The sequence below is a fragment of the Mugil cephalus genome, chromosome 18 (genome assembly GCF_022458985.1).
Source record: "Mugil cephalus isolate CIBA_MC_2020 chromosome 18, CIBA_Mcephalus_1.1, whole genome shotgun sequence".
In the NCBI taxonomy this organism is placed as follows: domain Eukaryota; kingdom Metazoa; phylum Chordata; class Actinopteri; order Mugiliformes; family Mugilidae; genus Mugil; species Mugil cephalus.
The window spans coordinates 859,653-884,354 of NC_061787.1; the positions used below are offsets into that span (position 1 = coordinate 859,653).

A 24,702-nucleotide genomic window follows, 5' to 3' on the forward strand; every position below is an offset into this window, starting at 1 on the left:
TTATGAAAAACTTTTTCAGAGCTTAAGCTTCAGTTCAACGTGAAATAATTTGATGGAATAAAGTGAAAACTGTGCACAGGTGACTAATAAAAGGAGCTTATCAGAGTTACGTAAATGCATCTCTGTAACAAACTCTGCGGGTCAAGGCCGGACGGCAGCAAATGAAACACACAAACAAAGCTTCTCATGAGACGCCGCTGACAATGAAATGCTCGACAATCACCCACAACGTTTCACACATCGACACCGTGACTCAAACTGCTCCACATGACACAAGCTGTGAGGACAACAAGCAGAGTTCTGACAGCGGCCGCGTGGACCGCGGTGATATTGACTCAGGCTAACTATAGCGCGTCCACGGCTATATAAAGATATATGTGTGTGTAAGTCAGAGCTACCTCTGGGCTAAATTTAAACCCAGCAGCCAGACCAGAAACCAGGCCTGGACTGTGAGCGAACACCGATTCCCCAGGAGCTCGGATCCACGGGAGGAGACGCGTCCACACGGACCAGGACCGTGTCCTACTTTACAGACATTCAGCCCTCGTCTCCGATGACACGCGCCGTCTTCTCGCCTCTCACAGTTCAGTTTTCAGGCTTCCAGGAGCATCGATCGCTTTATCGGCGCTTCCAACTGACTTATTAGGGATTTTACTTTGATCTTCTACCGATTAAAGTGGGAAAAAGTCCACTCATCAGCTTCTAAGACGCAGTTTATTTGATTTATTTTCCCGTGTTAACTGAGAGGAGCAGGGACTGGAGAATAATTACAAGATTATTGATCATTACAGAGAATTATTTTGTCCAAAGACATAAGAAAAACACATATGAACAAAGCGTAGATAGAATAAAATAAGACTGAGGTAGAAGTAAAATACACAGTAAATAAAACCTTTATAAAGTGTCTCCCAGGACGTTATAGTTTTATACAGTAGGTGTTTTTATGTATTTTACACTGACAGTACGTAGAAATACCCAGTGGTTAAACTGCCTGAACGTCACGATGCTTTGTGGTTTTTCTAGAAATATTTGTTCTAGGGTTGAAACTGGTTTTGTTTCCATCAGTTTTTCTCTGTAGATTCAGACGAACTGGTCACATGACCTCCTGCATCATCTCCAGCGACGGCAACAAGTCGACGCGTCTGAAAAACCCGAGAGCGTGAAGATGCTTCAGATGTTTGAGAGGTTTTTTAGAAACGTTCATTACTGAGATATTTAGGTTTGTGCGTCTCTGGGAGGAAACGAGCTGGGAAACATCACACCTGAGTTACACCTGTAACATGACAAAATACCTTGGTGTGTTCAGCATTTACATTATTTAAGCTCAGACTTGATCAGAACTGATATTATTACTACAAAGTTTAACCAAATTTATCCTGTTTAAATTACACATATTGTAACTGAACAATTAGCTTGAACCAACTCACGAGTTTTTTACTAGAATTAATTGCAGTGATATTTGCAGGTTGTTGTTTTTAGCCGTTAGCGTGGCATGGCTACGTAGTTCCCATCAAACACATGACAAACTTAAATCACACTGTAACAAAGATCCCGTCTGTACGACCGGTTTAATGCAACAATCAGAGCTAATAAAGCGAATAACCACTGTTTACACACGGGGGCGGCCATCTTGGAAACTCAACCCGGACGTAGTAAAGATTCTACGACTTTCTGAGGAGGAAACTGAGTCCGAACAGAACGCGGCAGCTGAGGCGGAGGAGCAGATGAAAGGCGGAGCTTCAGGTTTCTCGGGGTCAGGTGGGGGGGAGGGGAGGAGCCATTTGGTCCAGCTCGAGGTGTAAGACTCCCCCCATCCCATCCTCCCTCCCCCACCCCCCGGCCCTTCATCCTCCTTCCTTCACACCTCTCCGTCTGCATCCAGCCCGTCCCCGACCTCCCCCGCCCTCCCCCGCCCTCCCCCTGAAGGAGCGACAGTCCACGAGTCTTCACCGTCTTTACGGCAGCAGGCGGCCATCTTTGAACCGCTGGGCCCACGTTTATAGGGTCGAACAGGAAGTTGATCTTTATTTATGGTTTATATCAGGGCTGATATCACATCACTGCTTTTAATATTTCTATTGTGTCACTTTGCTGAATGTAGCTTGGTTTTATTTTTTTCTCCTGATTTAGTCTTTTTTGTTTTTTAATTTAACATTTTGTGTTTGTTTCTATGATTTTAATGTGTTTCTATGTGGTGCTACACAAATAAAAAAGCTCATATTTAAAGCGTTTCCTGTTTTTAATGAGAAAACAGATTCATAAATTATCGGATTAATAATTGTTATTTGCAGTTAAACTAATGAAGACGTGTTGAGATTCTGAGACTTTCAACCCAAACCAATCATCTGCTCCTCACCACACCTTTCTGAACTGTATGTTAATTCCTCCTCCTCCTCCTCCTCCTCCTCCCGTCGGTCGGGGGATGGAACTTAATCTTATCTAAAAAAAGGCGAGTCCATAAATAGAGGCCGGTAACAGAAAGGGAGCGCGGGAGAAAAGAGAGGAGGTGCAGCGACGTCCACCTTCACCTCGTCTTCATCATCGAGTCAAACGAGAAGCTCTGAGCAATTAAACTCGTCATGTGACTGAAACTGAAGGAATCAATGGGGGGGGGGGGGGGGGGGGGGGGGGGGGGGTTAATGTGAGGCTAATGTGGAGACAACAGCTGTCTCAGAGGGAGGACGGCAGCTTTTAATTAGCTGCTTCATTTATGTCCCCGTGGACACAAAACGTCCCAGTGAAACTCCCCATTAGCTGTTTACACACACACACACACACACACACACACACACACACACACACAGTTATTGGGTAATTATCTCAAACACACACATCAGAGGCAGCAGTGCTACACACTGCAGCTCATTTTACACTTTCTGTTTCATTTTTTTGAACTAAAAACATACAAACTGTTCATTAAGACTTTTAGAAAAACTGTAAAATATTTACACGTATTTATATGTTGTTTGTTTGTTTTTACTGAACCAAGATTTATTGTTTTATTTTTTATTTTATAACTTAAATACCTTCATTATCCCACGATATACTTTACACAATATCTGTATTACCACATAACACGTATCCTGTTGTTGCATCATCTGTCTCCATCCATTTACATATATTTTTATTTTTGTATGTGTATTTTTTACATTATTTTTTATTTTAGAAAACACTAAAATTTACTATTTATATGATATTTACCATTAAAAATAATTTCGTCCAAAAAAATAACCTTTATAGATAGATAGATATATATTTATAAGTGTATAAAAGCAATATACGAATGTATCTTGAATATTTTACACACTGTACCTGAGTTTTATTTTACGCTGACGTTTCTGCTGATGAAGCTACTGGAAACCGAATTTCCCACGGGATAAATAAAGTATCAGCTCAGTTTTTTGAAATAATAAAAGTGGACTTTAAGTAGAAAATAAATGATTCATTCCTCCCAAACCTTTAAAGTCCAAACCTACTGAAAGTAGCTGCACAGAACATTAATAGCAGCTTTTTATTCGCCCCAGAATAGTGAGATCTGGTAAAACCCGAGTGGAGACGACATGTCAGAGATGTCGTTGTTAAAGAGGAGATAAAGTGAGGTCACAGTCGGTTGGTTTCCCTCCTCCTCCTCCTCCTCCTCCACCTGTACGAAGGGAAAAACAAGCATCCCTGGGTTCATGCTGCATCATGTCTTTACATGACCGAGGCTGCAGGCTGCGAGCGAAGCTTCACTTCCCACAAAGAGCACTCACAATGGAGGAGACACCGTCACACAAGACGCCCTTTGTGTCTCTGTGTGGGACGACATCATCAACCATCCACATTTTAAAGTGTCCACCACAGAAGAAGACGGCGAGGACGAGGACAGATGGAGAAATGTACGGTTTGTGTGATGCCCACGGACAGAAAACATTTAGGAACAGAAAGTGAAGCTGCTTCTCGTTTCTTCTAGTATTTCCACTTCCCGTTACGTAATCAGAGTTTTCAGACGGAGGAGAAACAAACAGCGAGCGGTGACAACAACAGGGAATTAGTCGACGAGCACAATCATCATCGACACCTTTCGTCACATGACAGCGGCCGCTCTGATAAAGGATTAGTCACCTCCTCAAACGTCTGATTCCTCATCTCTATTATTAAAAGTTTGACCGAACTAAAGTCGACGCCTCGATGATTTGGTCGATTCTTCCGACGCCTTTTTTTCAGACGCAGTCAGAGAAAAAACTTTTCGCATCTAAGTTCACACGAGGAATTCTCCTACACTTTGATGTTTTGATTAACACCCCTCCTCCTCCCTCCCTCCCTCCCTCCCTCCAGCCTCACCCAGCGAACATCACCATTTGAAAACACCGCCACTGCAGCTCCATGCAACGAGTTAAATCCTCCCCCTCGGCCCGAGAGCCCGTCCATGATAGAAGGAGGGAGATGAGTGCCTGTCGCCGAGGGCCCAGCTCGGCCTCAGTGTTGAATTTCGTAAAGGAATGCTAACTGCTCGTCCGGATCTCCTCCTCCTCCTCCTCCTCCTCCTCCTCCTCCTGCTGCCCGGAGAGGAGGCGAGTACCAAACACAGCGGGAACATATGGATTATCATCATACACCAGCTCCCAGAACACACAAACACCTCGTTACGCGTGATCAAAGTCAGAAGAGGATCGAACTTCGAGCTCTGGAGATGCACTTTAAAGGCGTCATGAAACAGATAATGTTGCTTTCACCCCCTTCACGAGGAAAATCAGCCATAAAACACAATAAATGGCCCCTTGTGAGTTACACAAACACAACTTATGCTGTAGTGTGATTGCATATTTCAATCAAACCTCCACCCTCAAGCAGAACAAATGCACTTCTGGTAGGTTTAATATGGCCGCGCATCTACAATAGTTCCCCAATAATACTCTGAAAACTACATGACAACAGAGTCAGAAGAACCACGAAGCATCAGCTTCCTCTGAAGACGCCCTGCAGACGTTTATCTATAGGAAACTCACTAAATAAATGGCCTGACTTACAGTTTGACAATATTAGCCATCTATGCTACAGGCCTCAACAGACCAGGCTCATTAATGGCATCAGAAAACTTATTAAAACATTAACCTAATAAAATTTAGAATTAGTTGAAAGACACAAAGACTTTTCAGATAAATCAGAAAACACAAACACCAACGCAAAAGCTGCATAAAACTGTTCCAAACTAAAGGGAAATATTACCAAAATAGTCTAGTTCCATCTTAACATGGTAAAAGTTTCTTAAAAGACTCATTTAAAAATAAGAAATATATTTTAAATTTAAAAAAACATGGTTGCTAACATTAGCCACACAGGCTACATGTGATACCAGTCAAACTGAGCAAAACTATTCATTTCTTACACTGTGGAACCAAATAACCTTCATGTGATGAAATAAATGTTTAAAATCTTTTAAGAGAAGTGACTTTAGCGAGTAGCGCCAACGTAGCGTTAGCTACATAAACTAAACTACTACAGACACTCGTTCTACGGCAGAAACATAAAATAATAACTCATTTGAACACACATATATTTATAATTATTTTCCCCAGATGCAGCCAAAGTTTTCTTACGAGTTATTATGAATAAACAAAACGGCGTAAGCTACTTCTGCAGCTAAACTAGGTGAGCTAAGCTATTTGTAATTAAATTAGAAGGTGTGTTTTACTGAACGGTGAATATAAATAATATATTGTGTAGAGCAGAAGAGCTGTGATTGGTCCTGTTGGTGCGAACGCGTTTCCTCTTTAGTATTTCCAGCTGCTTCTCCATCTCCACAATTAGCGAATAGTTTTGGATCAATAGTTTTGGATCAATAAAGATGGAACACGTTGAGGAAACGTTCACTGAGGAAATACAAACATTCGTACGACTCGTTTTTGGCGAAAGTTTCAGTCGACATTGTTGAAAATGAAGCAGGAAGTAGAAAGAAAAATGTTCACAGGCTACGTTCGTAAAGTTCGTAAAGTTTAGGCTACGTACGTAATATATGTGCATAAGTTACGTATTTAAGCTACGTAAAAGAATCTGTTAGAATGACATAAAACAAAGGAAACAACTCAGAAAAGTCCACTAAACCACAGGTGACTGCAGCTCAGGTGAGATTACAGCATCAAAACCTCTTAAAAGATAAAATGTCTTTTATTGATTTAACTTTTTTTTTTTTTAATCTCCAAAGGGAAAAAGTTGCTTTATGTTTTAAAGTTTGCTTCATAAGTTCCTTGAGGGGAGGAGGAGGGAGGCAGAGACGTTCGGCTGATAGGGGGGAGGCAGAGAAAATCCCTAGCAACCATTATCTAACCAGTTCAACCCTGAGCAGGAAAAAAACCTCATCAGTCCATCTCTTCTCTCTCTCCTCTCAAACCAAACCCCATCCATCAATCATTCACCCGAATAACCGATAAGAAAGTCTCTTTGACACAGTAAAGCCGCATTATTGTAGTTATTTAACAGCCCGGCCAGCATCCTCCACAAAGAAGAAAAAAAAAAAAAAAAAAAAAAAAGACAACGACGTCGAGACCAATGGCTAACCGAACCGAAAAAAAAGTTCTCGACTAATCGACGATTAGAGAGGAAAAGGCGATTAAAGAGTAAGAATAAGTCACGAGTTAAAGTTTAAAATGGAAGTTAAAGCGGTGGATGATGTCGAAAGAGAGAAAAGAGAGACCAAGGAGGGGGGAGAAGGAGGAGGAGGAGGAGGAGGTGGTGGATGCAACAGGCGTCACGTCGATGCTGCTGGCTGCGCGTAACCGGAGACCGTGGAAAAGTCTCTCAAAAGCGGCGAAAAGTCGCTCAAACTGCCGCAAAAGCTGGCGCACACGGAGCGGCCGGGCGCCCACGAGCCTCCGCCGCCGCGTTGGTGCACTTTATAAATGAACAGGGGTCGCTTTCTTGCTAAATATGTCTGGACAAGGTCACAGCCGCACCGTCAGGCTAGCAGCAGCTAGCGAGTACCAGACCGGAAGCTGTGCGTTTCCGCCTTTAAAATAAAACACATCCACACTCACACGATCACATCCTTAAAATATCACCGCGTTATTGTACTGGATTCATGTTTAAATGGTTACAGGTAGATGTATTCATGTGTTTACTGTAAGACAACAAGTAAACAATCCGCTCTGCAAACGCGAGCATCAACAGGTGCTTTTAATCTGGAGGCGCAAAGAGGAAGCGGTCCTGCTAGTTGCTTGTAGCTTTCCAGCTCGGTAGCTTTACACATGGCCACTAGCAGCGAGGCTATGACCAAAGTGCACCCGAGATATGGATGCTCGACTCCGGCGGCGAGCAGACTTTGAACCCCCCCTCCTCCTCTCCTCTCCTGCCGCCCTCCCCGCGGGGCAAACAGCCCGAAACGAGCCAAACACGGCCGACAAATGTGCAGCCAAAGTCGGAAAAACAAGTTATTTGAGACAATTAGCTGAACGAGGAAGAGACTCGCGGGTTGAATTCCACCGCTTGGATGCGCATCAAACTAGGAAGCAACACGGAGAGGAGAGAAAAACTAGTATCCCCCCTCCTCCTCCCCCCTTCACGTCTCCCCATCTCAGCTCAAACTTTACATTAACAACCAGCAACAAGTCCAAACTTTCCCCGCAGCTGTGCGCAACGCGTCAAACATCGATGGAGGCGAGCGCACGGAGCCGAGGAGCGGACAAAGCAGCGATGGAGAGGCGAAAAGAAGCAGACTTACGCTTGACTTTGTTGGGGTTGGGCTGCTTGCGCCGAGACATCGTGGCGAGGATGATGGTGGAGGTGGTGGTGGTGGGGGCTTGATGATGATGATGATGATGATGAACGGCGGTGATGGTGAATGATAAAGGGGATGAAGAGGGAAAAAATAAAAATAAAAAAAAGAAGAAGGGAGAGAGAGGCTGCAAACTTGCTCCGGAGAGGAGAGAAATCAAAATGGCGTTTCCGAAGGGATGTGCAACTTGGCCAAACTTTACTCCGGCTTCTCCTCCTCCCCTCCCTCCCCTCCTCTCCCCTCCCCTACCACCTCCTCCTCCTCCTCTTCTGGTTCTCTTCCTCCCTTCCCTTCCCTTCCCTTCCCTTCGCTCTGTCTCCTCTCCCGGGGAAAGAAGGAGGAAAGCTGCAAAAACTCAACAAAAGGTCGAGGGGAAAATATAAAGTTTGCTATTTTCTTTTAATTCCTGTCCGGACTTTTAGCTCCGTCTCCCCTCCCCTCTCTGTCTCTCTCTCTCTCTCTCGGCGTGTCGCGGTGTCTCTCTCCCTCTAAACCTGATAAGTAAAGCTCATCACGTGTTGTCTCTCCAGTCTCCAAGGGGACGTGGCCACCGAGCATCTCTGTCTTTACGCACGGACGGACGTTCTTCCCGGTACAGAGCCCTTAACGCAGCGACTCCCACGATGGAGGAGGACGCAGCCCCCACGTATCCATCACCTTAAACCACCCACCACATCACAAATAAATAAAAAGTTTCCCTTCAGTTGCCAACGTTTCCCCCGTTTTACGCACAGATTTCCGCATCAACCAAACCAAAACATACTTTTAAGCAACTTTAGCGCACATTGTGCTCATATTTGAGCTCAGAAAGTTGCTTGATCCCGGACGTTAGCTCTACTTCCTGATTGTTTGGCTAACTGTTAGCAAACAAACACGCCACAAGTTCTCGCTTTCTGGTTTGTGTTGAGTTTTAACGGCGCTAATAGATGAGAACCCACACGCTGTAGAGACAGAAGCTGCAAGTATCGCGAGGCTTGGTCATAAAAAGCGAGAGGGAGAGAGCAGTGATGAGCTATCGCGGGATTTGGTGGGTGGGGGGAGACTGCCACTGTTTCCAGGAGGTGTTGGTGAAGCAATCATTTATTTTTCACAAAGACACGAGGTTTTAATCATCCGAAGATGATGAGATGATGAGAACTAAAACTCTACAAACCAAACAACCTACACAATAAAACTACACGAGTGTACAAGTACTGCAGCTCGTGCAAACAGGAAATGAACACGCTTTTAAACATTTAAAGTGAAATAAAAAGTAAATAAATTCAAGTTACATTCACTCATGTGTTTTTCTACCTTATTCACATGAACTCCATTAACGTTAATGTCTCCAAGCTGCTGTAAAAACCTAAATAAGTCCATCGGTTAAAGTAAAAGCTAAAGCAATTCCTCATATCAACAAGGTTTTATGTATTTAAACTGTAGAAACTCAAACGTCACATAAAACACCTTTTTCTTATTAACCTTAAAACACCTAAAAAGTGATAAGACGCTAGTAAACAAGTAGATGAAGTAAAAAAAAATCCTCAGAGTAATTAATTTCACCAGAGCTGCAGTAAATACTTGAATAATTCCATTAATTATGAATCTTAAAATAAAATGCTAAATTCCTCTTAACCATAAAAGTAACATATTTCAATCTCAAAAAAGATACAAATAAATAAATAATACCAATAAATAAATAAAGTTGAATAATAACATTTTTTTATTTCTTAGACTGCTGTTAAAACTTTAAAAAATAAAATAAAATATTTATAAAAAATATATATATCTTTTTTGATGTGAAATAACATCCTGAATAATTTCCTTTTAACCATAAAACATTTAGGTGTCAAAAGAAAAGTAAAGTTGAATTTTAATAGCATGTTTTATTTCTTTAAACTTAAAACTTCCGTTAATTATGAACTGAATGGGTAAAATACCACAAAGTATTTAGATCTCAAAAAAGTAAAGTTGGATCATGATAACATGTAACATCTTAAACCTTGAAACTACAACAGAAATGGAAGCAGTCCCACGATAAATGTTAAATGTTAAATGTTTTGTGTGTTTTCTTGCTCTCGTGCACGTTTTCCTTGTTGTTTAACCTCCGTGTGTCTCAGTGAACAACTGGACACTTGTTGATCAGGGTGATGAAGATGTGGCTGAGATATAAATAAGAGCAGCAGCAGCAGCAGCAGCAGCAGCTCGGACACCCAGTGAAGCTGCAGACTAAATTTAAACTCCCTCGGACGCTCATTGTTAAATTTAGTGCGAGCGGCTCGGCTCTGGTCGCTCGCTGCATGTCAGGTTCCTCTCCCACATTCCTGCCAGGCCTCCATCTCCAGATACAGACCCCTCCTCCTCCTCCTCCCATCATCCCCTGCTGAAGAGAGGAGCACTCAGGCATCTCTCCTCCCATCACAGCCCTCCTTCCCCTCCTCCTCCTTGCCTGCAGGCGGCTGCAGCAGAGCAGGAAGAGTCTCGGCTGGTTCGGCCTGTTGCTGATGAAGGATCTGGGTGTTTCCAGCAGTTTGGTTTCTGGCTTCTTCAGTCAGACATTTTGAAAACGGCACAACTTCAGATGGAAGTTAAGCTCGTGCTCAGGCTCCACCTGGGACTACAGCTGTGTTACCGTGACACAATGCACACGCCTCTCCTCAATAATAACCGCTGCTCGATTGTGTGTTGGGGGAAGGGGTGTCCAAAATGATCCGACAAGCTGACGTGCAGTTTGTGGTATAAATCCTGTGTAGCAGATGTCTGAAAGGAGCTAAACTGCCGGCATGATTCCTCTGGGACAGAGGAACTCAGCTCTTTGTTTCCCAACAATCCCAACATTTTTTTTGTGTGTGTAAAAGACGAGACTGGCAACTTTGTCCTAATTAAAACTGTTTTATTTACTGCAAAACAGCAGGTGGAGCTAATTCTCTTGGTTGTGCCATTAAACCACCAGAGAAGAAGAAAAGCAACTCTTGCTAAATATTGTTAAAAGAACTTTGCTCCATTGGATTCTTTGCAAGTTTTCTCAAAGTCTGGTAATAAATGAAATCAACTCTCTTTCAACTGTGAACATTCACCTTTTTACGATGTCAGAGCTGTTTATCATAGAGAGAGTCTGTCCCTCTATGCTGATTGGTTCTGAGCTGGTCACATGTTTCATGGGCGCCATGTTGGATACATCTAACCAATATTCACCCATAGAGAAGTGGCATTAACAGAGAAAAAAGCTGAGAAAGTAATGAGGCAGAAGATTAAAAGGAAGAACTGGATGTCAGCTGGTTTCTGGTAGCCTTATGCTAGCCTTATGCTAGCCTTATGCTAGCCTCATGCTAGCCTCATGCTAGCTAGTTATCTAGACTAAAGGCTTAAAATAGCAGCTAGCGTCATATATACTGTGAAACCCATGTGTTCATGTAATTTATGTCCATGTAGACACATTTAACTTTACCTCAGTTACTACTGAGTCATTATAGCTACCATGCTAATGCTATGATGCTAATACTAATCTAATTTCTCAGAGTAATTTTAACTTTTAACAGTGATGGATGAACATGGAGACTGAGGAGAAGGTAAACACAGCTCCATGACTGATGAGGTGATTGGGCTACAAAGCATTTTACAGCTTATTTAAGATATTTAAAGGAAGTAGACGCTGGGATATTTAAGTGAGGACCTTTTACATACTGACAGATGTTGGTAATAACATTTATAGGCCTGTTGATGGTGGAAATAAGACATTTATTTCAACTCCATAGTGTTACACTGTAGAATCTAACCTCTGATGTAGCAAACATGGTGCCATGGTTTGAGTTGGACAGACTCTCTCTTATATACGTTGATGAAATAAACGTAGATGAAGATGGCACCACTCGTATTCCCATGAAAGTATCATCAGTTTGGTCTATGAGAGGAAGCAGAGACGCGTTGTGCATATTTATATACAGTCCATGCTTTGTGGTCATTAGCTGGAGACGACACATAAAAACATTTGCCTCCTGCAGAATAAGCGTCTAAGTGACTACAACTTAATTATTAATAATAATAATAATAATTTACCTTATGGGGACAAAAAGCTTCACAATGTGACTGTGTAAACAGATTTATGTCCCCACGATGTGAGTAATACCAACAAACACACACTCATAGAGCCAGGAAAGCAGATAATGACATTACATCACTAATCCAATCGCTGCTTTTCACCTCAACTGGACACTTTTCAATTCAAATTAATCTGCAGAGACACAGCGAGCTCAAACCCAACACACACACACACACACACACACACACACACATACACACACACACACACACACACACACACACTTCTGCTTCTATCTTTGTGAGGACTTTAAATGTGACCTTTACCCTAAAAACCGACTCTGAACAGGTTTTTAACCCTTTACAATTCACAACCTTTTGACTGCTGAGTATCTATCTTTAATTTCTTGTGTATTAAATAAATTGTTAGCTGCTAGCATGAGGAGGGAAGACGATGTCGACTGTTTCAACGTTTCAATACGGGCCCTTTTCTTCCAGTAACGTTCAGGGTCTTATAATTCATCTGAGGACAGACTGTAGATGTAAAATACAAGTAAAGATGGATGACGTGTCACCACTTCTACCAACTGTGCAGAAGAGGTGAGAAACTGGCAGCTAGCTGTAGCATTAGCATTAAATTAAGGCTCATTGAAGGTGGTTTTTGAATTACAACGGTTTGCTCTATTGACAAAATTCAAAGTGTGACTGAACACTGGGAAGTTGTGCTTTTGTCAGGATGGAAGAGGATTTAACTAACTTTGTTTTTACCAACAAATTCCTCCAAACGGCTCTGTCTTCCTCCGCCATCGTCACCATAATGACTCTAATGGTGAGTTAATTCAAATACAGACTGTTTAGGTTTTGAAGGGTTAAGGTACTGCAGGACCTACAGGCTGCAGCCTCCACCAGTCATCTCTACTCGTACATCATCAGCCTCAAACACTAGTTGGTTCAGTTTGGTTAATTTTTCAGTGAACATTTCCTCAATCTGTTCCATCTTTATTGATCCAAAACGATTCTAAAAATTACAAATAGCTTAGCTCACCTAGTTTAGCTGCAGCTTTTGCGTTGGTGTTGGTGTTTTCTGGCTTCTCTGAAAAGTTTTTGCACAATCCTGTAATAGTTTTTCTTGTGTCTGTAGTTGAGTAAAACACATTAAATCTAATTCTTAATTTGTTTAATGAGGAATAGCTTTGCAACATTGAGTTCGAAACAGTTTAATGCAGCGGAAACACACTACTACCAAGTAGAACAAACCTGTGTCCACTCGACGTAGACGTCTAAACCTCGTATGAAGCCGTCTGCTAACTGGCTAAAGGGCTTCATGTAGAATAACACATTTTAACTTGGATCCTCATTTTCCTGCACAAACTCTTTTTCTGATTGGTAGAAGTGTCAGATTCTTTCTAATCTGCAAATACTAATTAAATAAAAAGGCCTTCCAGGAAAGTTTAATGTCTACAACTTCTCGTAAGAGTCAGTTCATCTTTGGTTCAAAAAAACAACAACAACAAAAAATAAAAATGTAAAAGTTTAACTCTCCTCCTGCATCCTGAAATCCAGAGACGCAGAGGAGGGAGTGTGATGTTATTTATTGGACTGTAACCATGGAGCCGTTGCCAAGGAACGAGCCATCGCCAACAAAAGGGTGGATTCATCCATTCATCCAGCGGAGAGCAAGAGGAGGAGGAGGAGGAGGAGGAGGAGGAGGAGGAGAGGCATCCCTAAACTCGGCCGAGCAGCCAGAGAGAAGCGATCTGAGCTGGAGGGTTTCCCAACGCAGCAACTACGAGTTGACACAGTTGTTGTTGATGAAACTTTACACACTCCTCCTCCTCCTCCTCCTCCTCTTTCTTCATTGGAGCGTTGTCCGGACAGGCAGGCAGTCACATGAAGCCAACACCTGTCGGCAGTGTGGGGGATGACAAGCACATGCTGCTCCGTCTCACACTGTTCCCCGACGAGCTTCAAAAACACATGTCCTCCACGTTCACCTCGGCCTCGCGCTGCCTCCGCACGGCAGAGAAGAAGCTCAGAAAGTCGCACAAGATGCAGACATGTTGCCTGGAGAGAAGGAGGGAGGGAGGAGGGGAGGGAGGGAGGGAGGGGGGGAGGATGGTGGTTGTGGTGGTGAAGAAGTGGGGGAGAAGACTAGGAGGGAGGAGGGGGAGGAAAAACCGGTTTCCAATAGTGACGGATGATTTGTAGGTAACAGTTGTTTGCCTTGCAGCCTGAGGCCTGCCCCTCTCAGACACACAAAGTTCGCAGCGTGCAGCCGACTCTTAAAGGCATCATATCTGTCACCTCCACACCTTCACCGATAAAAAGCACAAGCGCTTATTAAACGTTCGTCGTAAAGCTCCCGGACTGCAGCAGACTCCCTATAAAACACAGTATCAGGATATAAAAGTTTGAAGAATGTGAATGTTAATATTCACCTGTGTATTTGTGTTTTCAGACTCCATCTCTTCCTCTCTGCAGCGCCCCCTGCTGTGTGGATGCCAGCTCTGTTATTACCCACATTGAACTGAAGCTGTGTCCAAACCTCTGACTGATCGTGTACGTCCTAATTCTCATGTGTTTATCATTTTTAAATTCCAGCAGTTTTAATAACATTAATGGTGATTGTTAATAATGACCGTGGCTGTTAACATAACATATAATTTTATGTTTGGTTGAATGAAAGAATGTGAACTCTATGAATCCTAGCGTCATAGACGGTTATTGTTCTGTTGTTTCATTCTATTTTTACTGCTTTTATTTATTTATTTATTTATGTGTGGACCCCAGGACGATTAACAGCTGATATACAGCAGCTAAAGTGGATCCTAATAACTATAATAAGCACAGCACAAAGCCTTCAAGCCTCCCAGAAGTTATAAATAAATAAATAAAATAAAATTAAACTCCAGGAATGGCTGAAATAGATATTCATATACATGGTGCTAAAGCTAAGCTAGCAACCAGAAAATATAAAATATATTATAACACTTCATCTGGAATCTGACTCTAACATTATATTAACTAAAATGACCCACTAACATGGAGGGGGTGGAGCTTATGACCATGACCTGCACTGCAGCCTCCGGCCACCAGGGGGAGCTCTGCTAGCTCTGGTTTCACTACAGAGGAGCTGTTCTGTTTTCTATCTTTATACATGACTTATGGTCTGAGCCATGAGAGGACATGAGAGGAAATAACTGTTCATACCAGCAGGGGGCAGTAGTCTGTGCTCATCATTCAGAAATAGAAACAGGAAGGGCTACTGTTAGCAACGAGGCTAGGAACCGTAGCCTGTATAAATATGGACAGAGGAACAGATCCTCTAAAGTGAAGCCAAAGCTAGAAGAGCTCCCCCTGGTGGCTGGAGGCTGCAGTGCAGGTCATAAGCTCCACCCCCTCCATGTTAGTGGGCGGGACTTGGGCCAAACTAAAACACTAAAATACACACTGCATTTTCAAGTGCCATTTTTTTGGGGATAAATTTAGTTTTAGTTTGTTATTTGACGCTGTAGAAACAGGATGTGACATAATGGCGTCCACCAGTTGCCATGACAACCACTTCGCAAATTGGTCCAATGTGATGGTGAGAGCTGCAAAAACTATTTTTAGAGACAAGTTCAGTGTAGAATCCATCATTTCCTCGTAGCTGGTGGAGGCGGAGCAGAGCATAGCATTAATCAAATGAAAACGTTAGTGAGTCTGGAGGAAGTGTGGGCGGGGCTTCCATATCGTAAGATGGCGCCGCCCACATCCCCAGGAAAATAGCATCAGTTTGGCCGGTGAGAGGAAGTGGAGACATGTCGTCCATATTTAAAAACTGTTTCTAGATCATCACGGTGTCATGAAAAACAAGGAGAAGTTCCTTCTGAGTGTGACCTTTAAACTTTAGTTAGTTTTTTTTACTTTCGTAACTTCCTGTTTCTCCTCTGCCTCTCTGAGCTGATCAGCCAATCAGAATAGAACAGATAGATGGGAACCTGAAATATGTGTTTGCTAATAAAATACAAACAAATTAAATTCAAGTTCTGTTCCGAGATAAGACATCTATTGTTTTTTTGTTTAGTTTAGTTTTTTACGCGTAAACTGATAATTCATTTAATATTTGAAGTGCCTTTGATATAGTGCCACCATCCCAGGATATTTAAAATGTCAGTATCTACCCCTGATCTTTACAAATAAAAAATGTTTTAATGTTTTCAGCTCAGCCTGTTTGAGTCCGTTGGTCCTAAAGAAACTCCTGCAGCTGAACTCGTCCTCCGGTCGGGGGAATGCGAGCGTCCTCACAAGAATAGAAAACACAGGAAACAACAAACGTGTGCCAGACTGAGCTGGACCGACCAGTTTTGTGATGCTGATACATTAGATACAGTCGCCATGACAACGGCTTACCTCGTTGCTGTGGGTCAGGGGTGGGAGGGGTTGGCAAACGTTGACACTTGAAAGATGTACACACCCAAAGATCACATTAAACTTTCAGGGTTAAAGGAAAATTATATATAATAATAAATAATAATAATTTACAGTCACAGGTCCAAAGGACTAATCATCTCATTCTAGTCATCTTCATTTGGTTATTTGCAGATTTTCTGAATATGTAAACTTATTGGCTTTGCTCCATTTAATCAAATTTGTTATAAATTTACTTTAATTGTTTGTTTTATTCTGTTTCAGGAAATTTAAAGTGCACCACACGTCTCATTAATCCATCCTGAAAGAGCTGTAAAGCTTCAGCCAACATTTATTTCCATCAGCAATAATTACTTTCCATAATAACAGGATGAAAGATTTCTTTGGTGTTTAAAGTGACATACAACATAGAAAAATAAGTCACATAACCTTGGAGTTTACACTTTATATGGTCTCTAGAGCCAGATAAGCAGGAAGTTGTTCAGGTCGAAAAAGGAAAAGACCTTCACCTCCCTCTAGTGGCGGAGGCGGTGAACTGCAGTCTGCTGGACAGTATTAGACTAAAAAGTCTCCCTAATTTTTATCTGAGGCACGTTTTCACTTCACAAGTTTTAGAAAATAGGGGGAAAAAAAGATCTTGATGAATCCTGTTAAATGCAGGATGATATCAGGCGTCTGACGCATCATCTTGTCCTGACTTTAGTTCTGGAAAGAGGAGATGAAGCGATTCTCAGAGTGGAGGAGGAAACAGCGTCAGAGTCCATTCAGGGAATTTAGTGGGAAGCTTCCAGGAAATAGACTGATGCACAACAGGTAAACAAAGAGGGAAGAAGATGACAAGAAATCAATGCTACTTTGGGTAAATTATAATATATATTACATTATGTTTTGCACAGTTATATTAACATAAATAATATTTTCTAATATTAATAAGTTTAGTATAGAATTAGAATCGCGTGCACAGCAGCACAACAGAATTAAAAGCTTCATCTTTTAAAATGCAGATGACAAAACAAAACCTGAATAAAAATAAAAAAGAAACAGTCAGTTTCTTTCAGCATCAGCAACTAATTCATGAGCCTGACGATGAGTTCGGAAAATATAAAGTAGAAGTGCACTGAGATCTGCCAACAAAATAAATTAGTCTGTGCATGTTTCCATCCAGCTGGTGATTAGTGGCTCTGGGATAAAAGCTGCTCCTGGTATTGATGCACCTGTAGCGCCTCCCAGAGGGCGGCAGGTGGAACAGATGAGGAATTGGGTAATAGTGGAGTTTTTTAACAACTAACATGTGGAGACAGAACATTTATCTGTTGAGACGGTCTTTGTTTGTAGAGGGAAGAAATAAAATAAAAAATATCAACAAAGAGCTTGTTCATTTATATAAACATGTGTTTATGGCTCAAGTTTACTACGTGTTTTTATTATCACTGTTTTTATTCATTCATTGTCTTTATTTATTGGTCTAATTATCTCTCTGATGGAAACACAGAGCTAGATACGGTAGATGTGCTCTACCGTAAAGATCTTAGGCTCTGGTTATGAAAGTTATTTGATTTTTGGTCGAGATGTGACTGATAATAGAAGGCGTCTCTGAGATTTTTCATTTCTCTTCTTAACTTGTTCATATTTCAGAGGTCTGTGGTTAGTTCACTGTTAGCCACGGTGGTAGGATATTCCAGTGTTTGTGTGGTGAGTTCAGTGCAGGTGGGTTCACTGTCAATCACAACAGCAGTAAAGTTCAGTGTTTACTCCAAGTTCACTGTCTGAGAATAAAAGCAGGACAATCCAGTGTTTGTGGTGAGTTCACTGCCCATAGAAACATTAGTTAAACATCATTTATGTGTCTGGAATGAGTTCACTGTGAGTTTTAGCAGCGTGATTGTAAAATAATGAGTTTGTTTGGTCTGTGTAACCTGCCTTTAGTAACATTCTTACTGTTATTGTTTCCTGATGCTTGTTCTTCATGTATAGATGTCGACATGTCTCAGTGTTTCTCGGTTATTGTGGCTGCACTCGTTCCACTTTCTCTGATGGCCTTTCCAGGAGCACAAACAAACTCTGGATTATTCTGTTCTCGCCGAATGAAAATGTTCTCTTTAATCTCCGAGCTCATTTCTTGTGAAACAAAAGAACACCAGCCTGATTCTTCTGTAAGCTCCTAAAATATCTGGACCAGACTCTGTTTTCCTTCGGCACTGACTCGACTCATGAAGCAAACTGGCATTAAACTCTTTCATTTTCTTTTTCTTCATTATAACAGAAACTCGATGCATAAATAAATTAACATTGACAAGCGTTTTTGTCTCACTGTTTTTCATCTGACAGTTTTTTATGAGTGTTCACGTCAGGAGTTGGAAATAAACTCACCCTGGTCGTCCTGTTTCCTCTGAGGCGTCTCACAAACGTCTCTTTTCAGACTTCAGTGCAGATTCTTTTTCACTGAAAAGAAAAACATCCTCCAATCACGCCAACGTTTGATCTTTGGATCAATGAATGAGAGACTGTATATAAATATGGACTAAACAGGTCTTCTCTTCCTTGCATTGGCTAAATTGAGGCGGCGCCATCTTGTGGCCCAACACTTCCTCCAGACTCACGATGTTTCTGCTGAATTAATGCTTCGCTCTGCTCCACCTCCGCCAGCTACAAGGAAATGTTGGATTATACACTGAACGCATTTTTTAAAATTGCTTTTCCTACTCTCATAGTTCCATGGGACCTCTTTATGGACTGGTTGTCATGGCAACTTGTGGTCACATGACGTCACATCCTGTTTCTATAGCGTCAAATAACAAACTAATCCAAAAAAACAAAAAATTAACCACCTAAAATGACTGAAACCATCCTTGAGAAAAATTTTAGTGTTTTTAGTTCGGCCCAAGCCCCGCCCAGTAACACGGAGGGGGAGGAGCTTATAACCCATTCAGGTGCCTCCAGTCACCAGAGGGAGCTCTACTAGCTTTAGCTTCACTTTAAAGGAGCATCTTCATATCTTTATATAAGGTTTATATATGGACAGTTCATTAGGGAAAAACATTGTAGTATAATATAATATAATTACATCTCGTCTTAGTTTAAAATGCTGCTGAAGCTTCAGGACAGAATCAGATCACATTTCATTTCATTCAGACGTTTACTTGTTCTGTTCACAAGCTGTTTTTTGTTTTTGACGTGTTCCAACACATTCTAAGGGTTAAATGAACAAACATCTTATTTTCCTGTGTTTCTAAGCTTTGATGGATTTCTCATGTACCTGTTCTTTGAGGACGGAGCAGGTTCTTTCTTCTATTGGCTCTCAGCTCTGACCAGGGACCAATCACAGGCCGTGGTTGGTCATAAAGCTGCATCTGTCGATGTGTTTTAGGGTTTTTTGGTTTATTCCAGCGGCTCCTCGCTGGTGGACGGACTCCTGTGGGACCTGTCCGAGCATTTTGGATCCCATCAGGGTTTCACCATGGCCCCCCTGTCCTTCCAGTCCGGGGTGGAATACGCCAAAACGCTGCTGCCGGAGACTCTGGTGAGGTGAGTGAACGGAACTTTATATCTTCATTTATGACAAAGTTTTCCTGCAGTTCCGCGATGTCAAGGTTTTATACTTTAACCCGACTGGTTCCACGAAGAGTCCGAACAGGGTGAACATTCATCCCTGTTCTTACATGCGAGGAATCCCGTGTTTAGTAGGAAACGCGGTGATGCGTCGTTCTTGAACGAATCTTCTGAACGAAAAGAGCCGATTCTTGTCGGAAAGAGCCGAAGCTTCAACCAGACTTCCTTGTTTTTGTTTGTTTGTTTGTTTGTTAAAGGATGTTTAGGAGCTTTATATATTTAAAGGGAGTTTTCTTGCCTTAATTAAATTGAATTGGATTTTGTAGTAGTTTACTGCAGGATCTGGGCAGAATAACTTACGCCGGTTTGAGTGATTTATATATTTTTTACTGCCTAACAACTCCACCCAAACACTAGACGCCCTGTGTTCTCTTTGCCGATGGGTTTAATTTTTGTTTCTACTTCCTGTCTCACTTTCAACAACGATAACTGAAAGTTTCACCAAAAGAGCAGAACATGAGTCGTACAAATATCTGTCGTATCTCAAACCTCCTCAGTCACCAGGTTCTCTACTGATCTAAAGCAGACGATACGAAAATTGTGGAGATGGAGAAGCAGGAAACAACCATGCAAAATACAATTTATAATAATATAATAAAATGGACATAAAAGTAAATTAAGTAAATATTAACATACTGTATTAAAGCAGCTAAACAAAAAGTTGGAGATGGATCATTGAGAAAGATCAGTCGATCATTTAAAGCTTTGATTAAAATGTTAAACTGCACTAACTTTATTTGTTGTAATGAAACAAAATACATGAAATCAGGCTTTTATTTAAACACAGAATGAACACAAACTGTTCATAGTTCAGGGTAAAACAGAGAAAGCTCAGTGTGAAACTACATGAAGTCGACTCTTTGAAAGGAGACAAACTTCTCCTCATAATCACAATCAGCAAACAGCTGAGGAAATATTTACAGGATCCTTTCATTCTCCATGAAATTCAGCTTCAGTCATTATTTATTACTTTAAATTCCTGACAAGTTTCATTTTAATGTTCTCTCAGAACATCATGTTTGTTTAACAACCAAACTACAAACCTCAAAAAATCCAGTTCACTGTGACAAAGAAAAAAACATGAAAACCTCCGAAAGAGAAGAAAGAGACTAAATAAATAAAATAGCTGCTAAAGTTCTTTCTTTTTTCCCCCAGAAGTTTAGACTTTAGACTCAGACTTTAATGATCCACGAGTTTCACAGCAGCTTAGTCGCACATAAAAAGAAACGGTCTGAAACCACACGTAAAAATAAAATAGAAGTAATATCTATTAAAATAAAACAGGCAAAATGTACAGAATTAACAGACAACACATGTTAAAGCAAAGATAATAGAACCAGGTCCAGAATAAAGAACTATTTCACAACAGTCATGTGTTTATTTTTTACTTTATAAATCATTTAAAATATAATTTAATTTCAGCTGGATATGATTTTGTGAAAAACTCCAGAATCTTTACGTAGCTTTTATAGAAACATTAAGACGAAAATACAATCAGATCTAAAAACACCTGTTTGTACCGAAACTCTAACCAAACCCTAAAATAATCCACAGATACAGACGAATTTAAACATGACAACAACACATCAGACACGTACATGAGCTAAAATACCTCCAACAAAACTAGTCTAGTCTTCCTCAGGTCCCACTCAGCAAATTCAGCTACAAAAAACAAACAAGGGTTGAAACTGTGCTAAATAACTAAATAGATTAAATGTACTAATTCAACAAATAAGTGAAGTCACTCTAAGTGTAAATCACACAACAATAACCAGCATAGTCTCAGAAATACAGCGTCCAAAAGAGCCTATAGGATTTATGATTTATGTTAGAGTAACTTGTTGAAATAGGATCAACCTCTGGTGTTTCTGATGTTTCGTGGGTCTGGTTGTGTCCTGATGGTCCGACAGGTCCGTGTCTACAGTCCAGTCCACCATCTCTCGCCACATCCTGCCCTCGGCTCAGTCTCGCTGCTTCAAGGTCTGCACTCAGAGCCGGCGGCGGCGCCGAGGTTTGGTGGCGTCTTCTCTGGACGAGCTGCTGGAGCAGGTGAAGAGCGTCAACAATAAAAACTCCCTGTTTCCACTGAACTCTCGTAAAGTCTCGTCTCGTGATGTCCAATAATTCTCTTAACCTCCTGAGACCCAGCGTCCTCATGTGGGGACGTTATGTTTCAGGTTTGTTTGACTGTCGTCTGCCATCTTCTGGAAGCGAAGGGTCAATGCACGTCTTTATTTCTGCTTTTTAACTTTTGTAGTTCGACATGACGTGAGAATTTAACTAATTCACGAAAACTCATTTGAAGATTCTGCTTTTGCATTAAAATAGTTTTATATGTGGCTACACGCTGGTGTCTTTATTATAATGTACAGTGAAATAATCTCTAAAACTACTTCCAGCTCCAAGTTGATCTTATTTTCATACTGATCCTTGGAGAAATTAAAAAAACATAACTAACTGAAGCTCAGGTCTCAGAGGTTAAATTCACGAGACTTTATATGTGAACACGACATAGACGTAAGAATAAAATAAGAATGAGGTAGAAGTAAAGTGAGATCTTGTTGCTTTGTGTTTTTTCTAGAAATATTTGTTCTACATTTGTAACTTGCTGCGTTTCCTTCACAGTTTTTCTACAAGTAAAAGTGATATTTCTGAAATTTCTATAAAGTTGTGTTTCCATTGAAACGAGCTGTAACGCTGGTAAATTCTCGTCACTTTGAGGAAGATGGATTCAGATGAACTGGAAATTTCCACAGGAAGTGTGAAAAAAAAAGTGTTTCTGTTAAACTTTAGAGATAAACTTTTATATCGATACGTCTGAAAAACCTCCTCATGAGAAAGTAAAAGTGTTTTAGCTTTAAATATCCGAGGGATGTTTCTTTTACCGGTTTTTATTGAGATATTTAGGTTTTACACATTTCTAGGGCGAATGGAAGTCGTCCAGGTCATGGTTTATATCCAAAAAAGCTTTTAAAAGGCGACTGGACGTTTCATCCGAGTAGCTTCTTCAGTTCTGAGGGACTGGAAAGAAACTTGAAACACTAACCTCAAACTTCCCTCTAGTCCTCTGGGACTGAAGAAGCTACTCGGATCCTGTGTTAGTTGGATGTTGGTTGGATCCTCGCTGAGACGCCTCAGTCTGAAGCTGAGAGGCTCAGAGTTCGTCTCCTCTTGTTGTTCTTTGTCTCAGGCGGCGACCGTCTTCATGTTGTCCTGCCACTTCCTGACTCTGGTCCTGGAGGAGGACGGGACTGAGGTGGACTCGGAGGAGTTCTTCCAGTCTCTGCCCAGCAACACGGTGCTGATGGTGCTGGATAAAGGAGAGATGTGGACCCCGAACAAGGTGAGTGTCGGTCCTGGTGGGAGCTGAAGACACTCTCCATTACAGAGGAGTTTCCACATGGTTTTCCTGTTAAATCACAAACGGTTGCATTCTGCAGTTCCTCCACCAGGGGGCAGCAGGTTGACACGGCAGGTTTTGTTTTTACCTGAATGTTTCAGAGCTTCCCGAGCTTCCGGCAGCCCAAGAGGAACGGGATCGCTAAACTGACCTTCGACCTCTACAAGCTGCACCCTAAAGACTTCCTGTGCTGCCTCGCAGTCAAGGCCTCTCTGTACGAGATGTACTCGCTGTCCTACGACTTCAGATGCACCAGGATCAAACACGTCCTCAAGTAGGTTCAGGATATTGATTTATAGTAAATGATCCGTGGTATCTATCATCACTAGTCCCTGTAGCTTCTGCATCAACTTAATGCAGGAGTTTAAAGTGTATGTAAGTTTCTGGTCAGTGTTTGTGCGTCTCTTTGTGTTTAGGTCGGTGCTGCGCTGCATCGTCTCTCTGACCAGACTCACCGGACAACTGCTGCTCTGCACGTCCTCATCGCTGCTGCAGTTCAGCGGAGACGACGACCGCTAGAGTCCTAGAGCCCCAGAGTCTGGTTCTGGAGTCTGGGTCTGGTTCTAGAGTCTGGATCTAGAGTCTGGGTCTAGAGTCTGGTTCTGGAGTCCTAGAGCGCCAGAGACTGGTTCCAGAGTCTGGTTCTGGAGTCTGGTTCTGGAGTCTGGTTCCGGAGTCTGGGTCTGGACTCTGGATGCTGAGGACTGACTGGACTCGACACTGAACACGTTCTGTTCGTCTCTTTTCAGTCCGAATCTGTATTTTATTGCTCATTTAAACAGTGGCTCTGTTTCTTTTAGCTGTGATTCCAGTCGTGTGGTGATTTATGTTTAATGAGTGAAAGTGAAACGTTTGTAGACTGTTAATGTGATTTATGTGTAAATCAGATATTTCTTAAAAAATAAAGATTCTCCGAGGGTTTGATGTTCAACATGTTTCTGTTAATGTGTTTTCAGGACATCGACACTAAAAACATGCTTCAGATAAACTGAAATATGATCAGTTAAAAACAAAGTTACATTAAAGACAGATGAGACCTGACATGAAAACAACAGGTTACTGGAGATAATTCATTTGATTTTGTTCCACCACTGCATTTAATTAATCCATCAGTTACATGGAAATGCTGGATCATACACTGCATTCATTCATTCATTCATTCATTCATTCATTAGAATTAAATGAAGCCTTGAACATACATCAGTGTTATATTAGACAGAAAAAAGCCCTAAAACACAGTTTGGACAAACAGAAAGTAAATATATACATGTCACTAAACTACAGAACTACCCTGATAAAACAGGTTATATTATAACATATTTGACATTAAAACACTACTACAGCTTGTTTTTTACTTTTATTCCACTTGGATTTACTTGACAGTCATTGAACAAACTCAAGCATCAGTGCAGTTATTAAACAAAGTTTCATTACCTTAGTTCACAGTGGAGTAGACACATAATTTATCTAAAATATATTCACAGAATATAAAGGACTTGAAGTTGAAATCACAGTA

General features: G+C 41.4%; 2 protein-coding genes across 6 annotated transcripts in view; one reads left to right on the forward strand and one right to left on the reverse strand.

Annotated features, from left to right (window-relative positions):
* rreb1a (ras responsive element binding protein 1a) overlaps positions 1-8,424 on the reverse strand; it is a 53,127-nt gene extending 44,703 nt beyond the window's left edge. For 3 of the 5 annotated variants that reach the window (XM_047568018.1, XM_047568017.1, XM_047568021.1), the window contains exon 1: positions 7,697-8,423. In XM_047568018.1, the coding sequence (XP_047423974.1) occupies positions 7,697-7,736 (40 nt within the window). In that variant the 5' untranslated portion in view covers positions 7,737-8,423. Of the gene's footprint in view, positions 1-7,696 lie in introns of all 5 variants that reach the window. The other 2 variants (XM_047568022.1, XM_047568020.1) reach the window with 2 other exon arrangements.
* An 11,041-nt stretch (positions 8,425-19,465) lies between these two features.
* Positions 19,466-24,117, forward strand: cidea (cell death inducing DFFA like effector a). The gene is made up of 5 exons (XM_047568425.1): positions 19,466-19,702; positions 21,697-21,835; positions 22,977-23,129; positions 23,288-23,460; positions 23,603-24,117. The coding sequence occupies exons 1-5, from the start codon at positions 19,635-19,637 to the stop codon at positions 23,703-23,705; spliced, it is 636 nt and encodes a 211-aa protein (XP_047424381.1). The 5' UTR covers positions 19,466-19,634; the 3' UTR covers positions 23,706-24,117.
* The last annotated feature ends 585 nt before the right edge of the window (positions 24,118-24,702 follow it).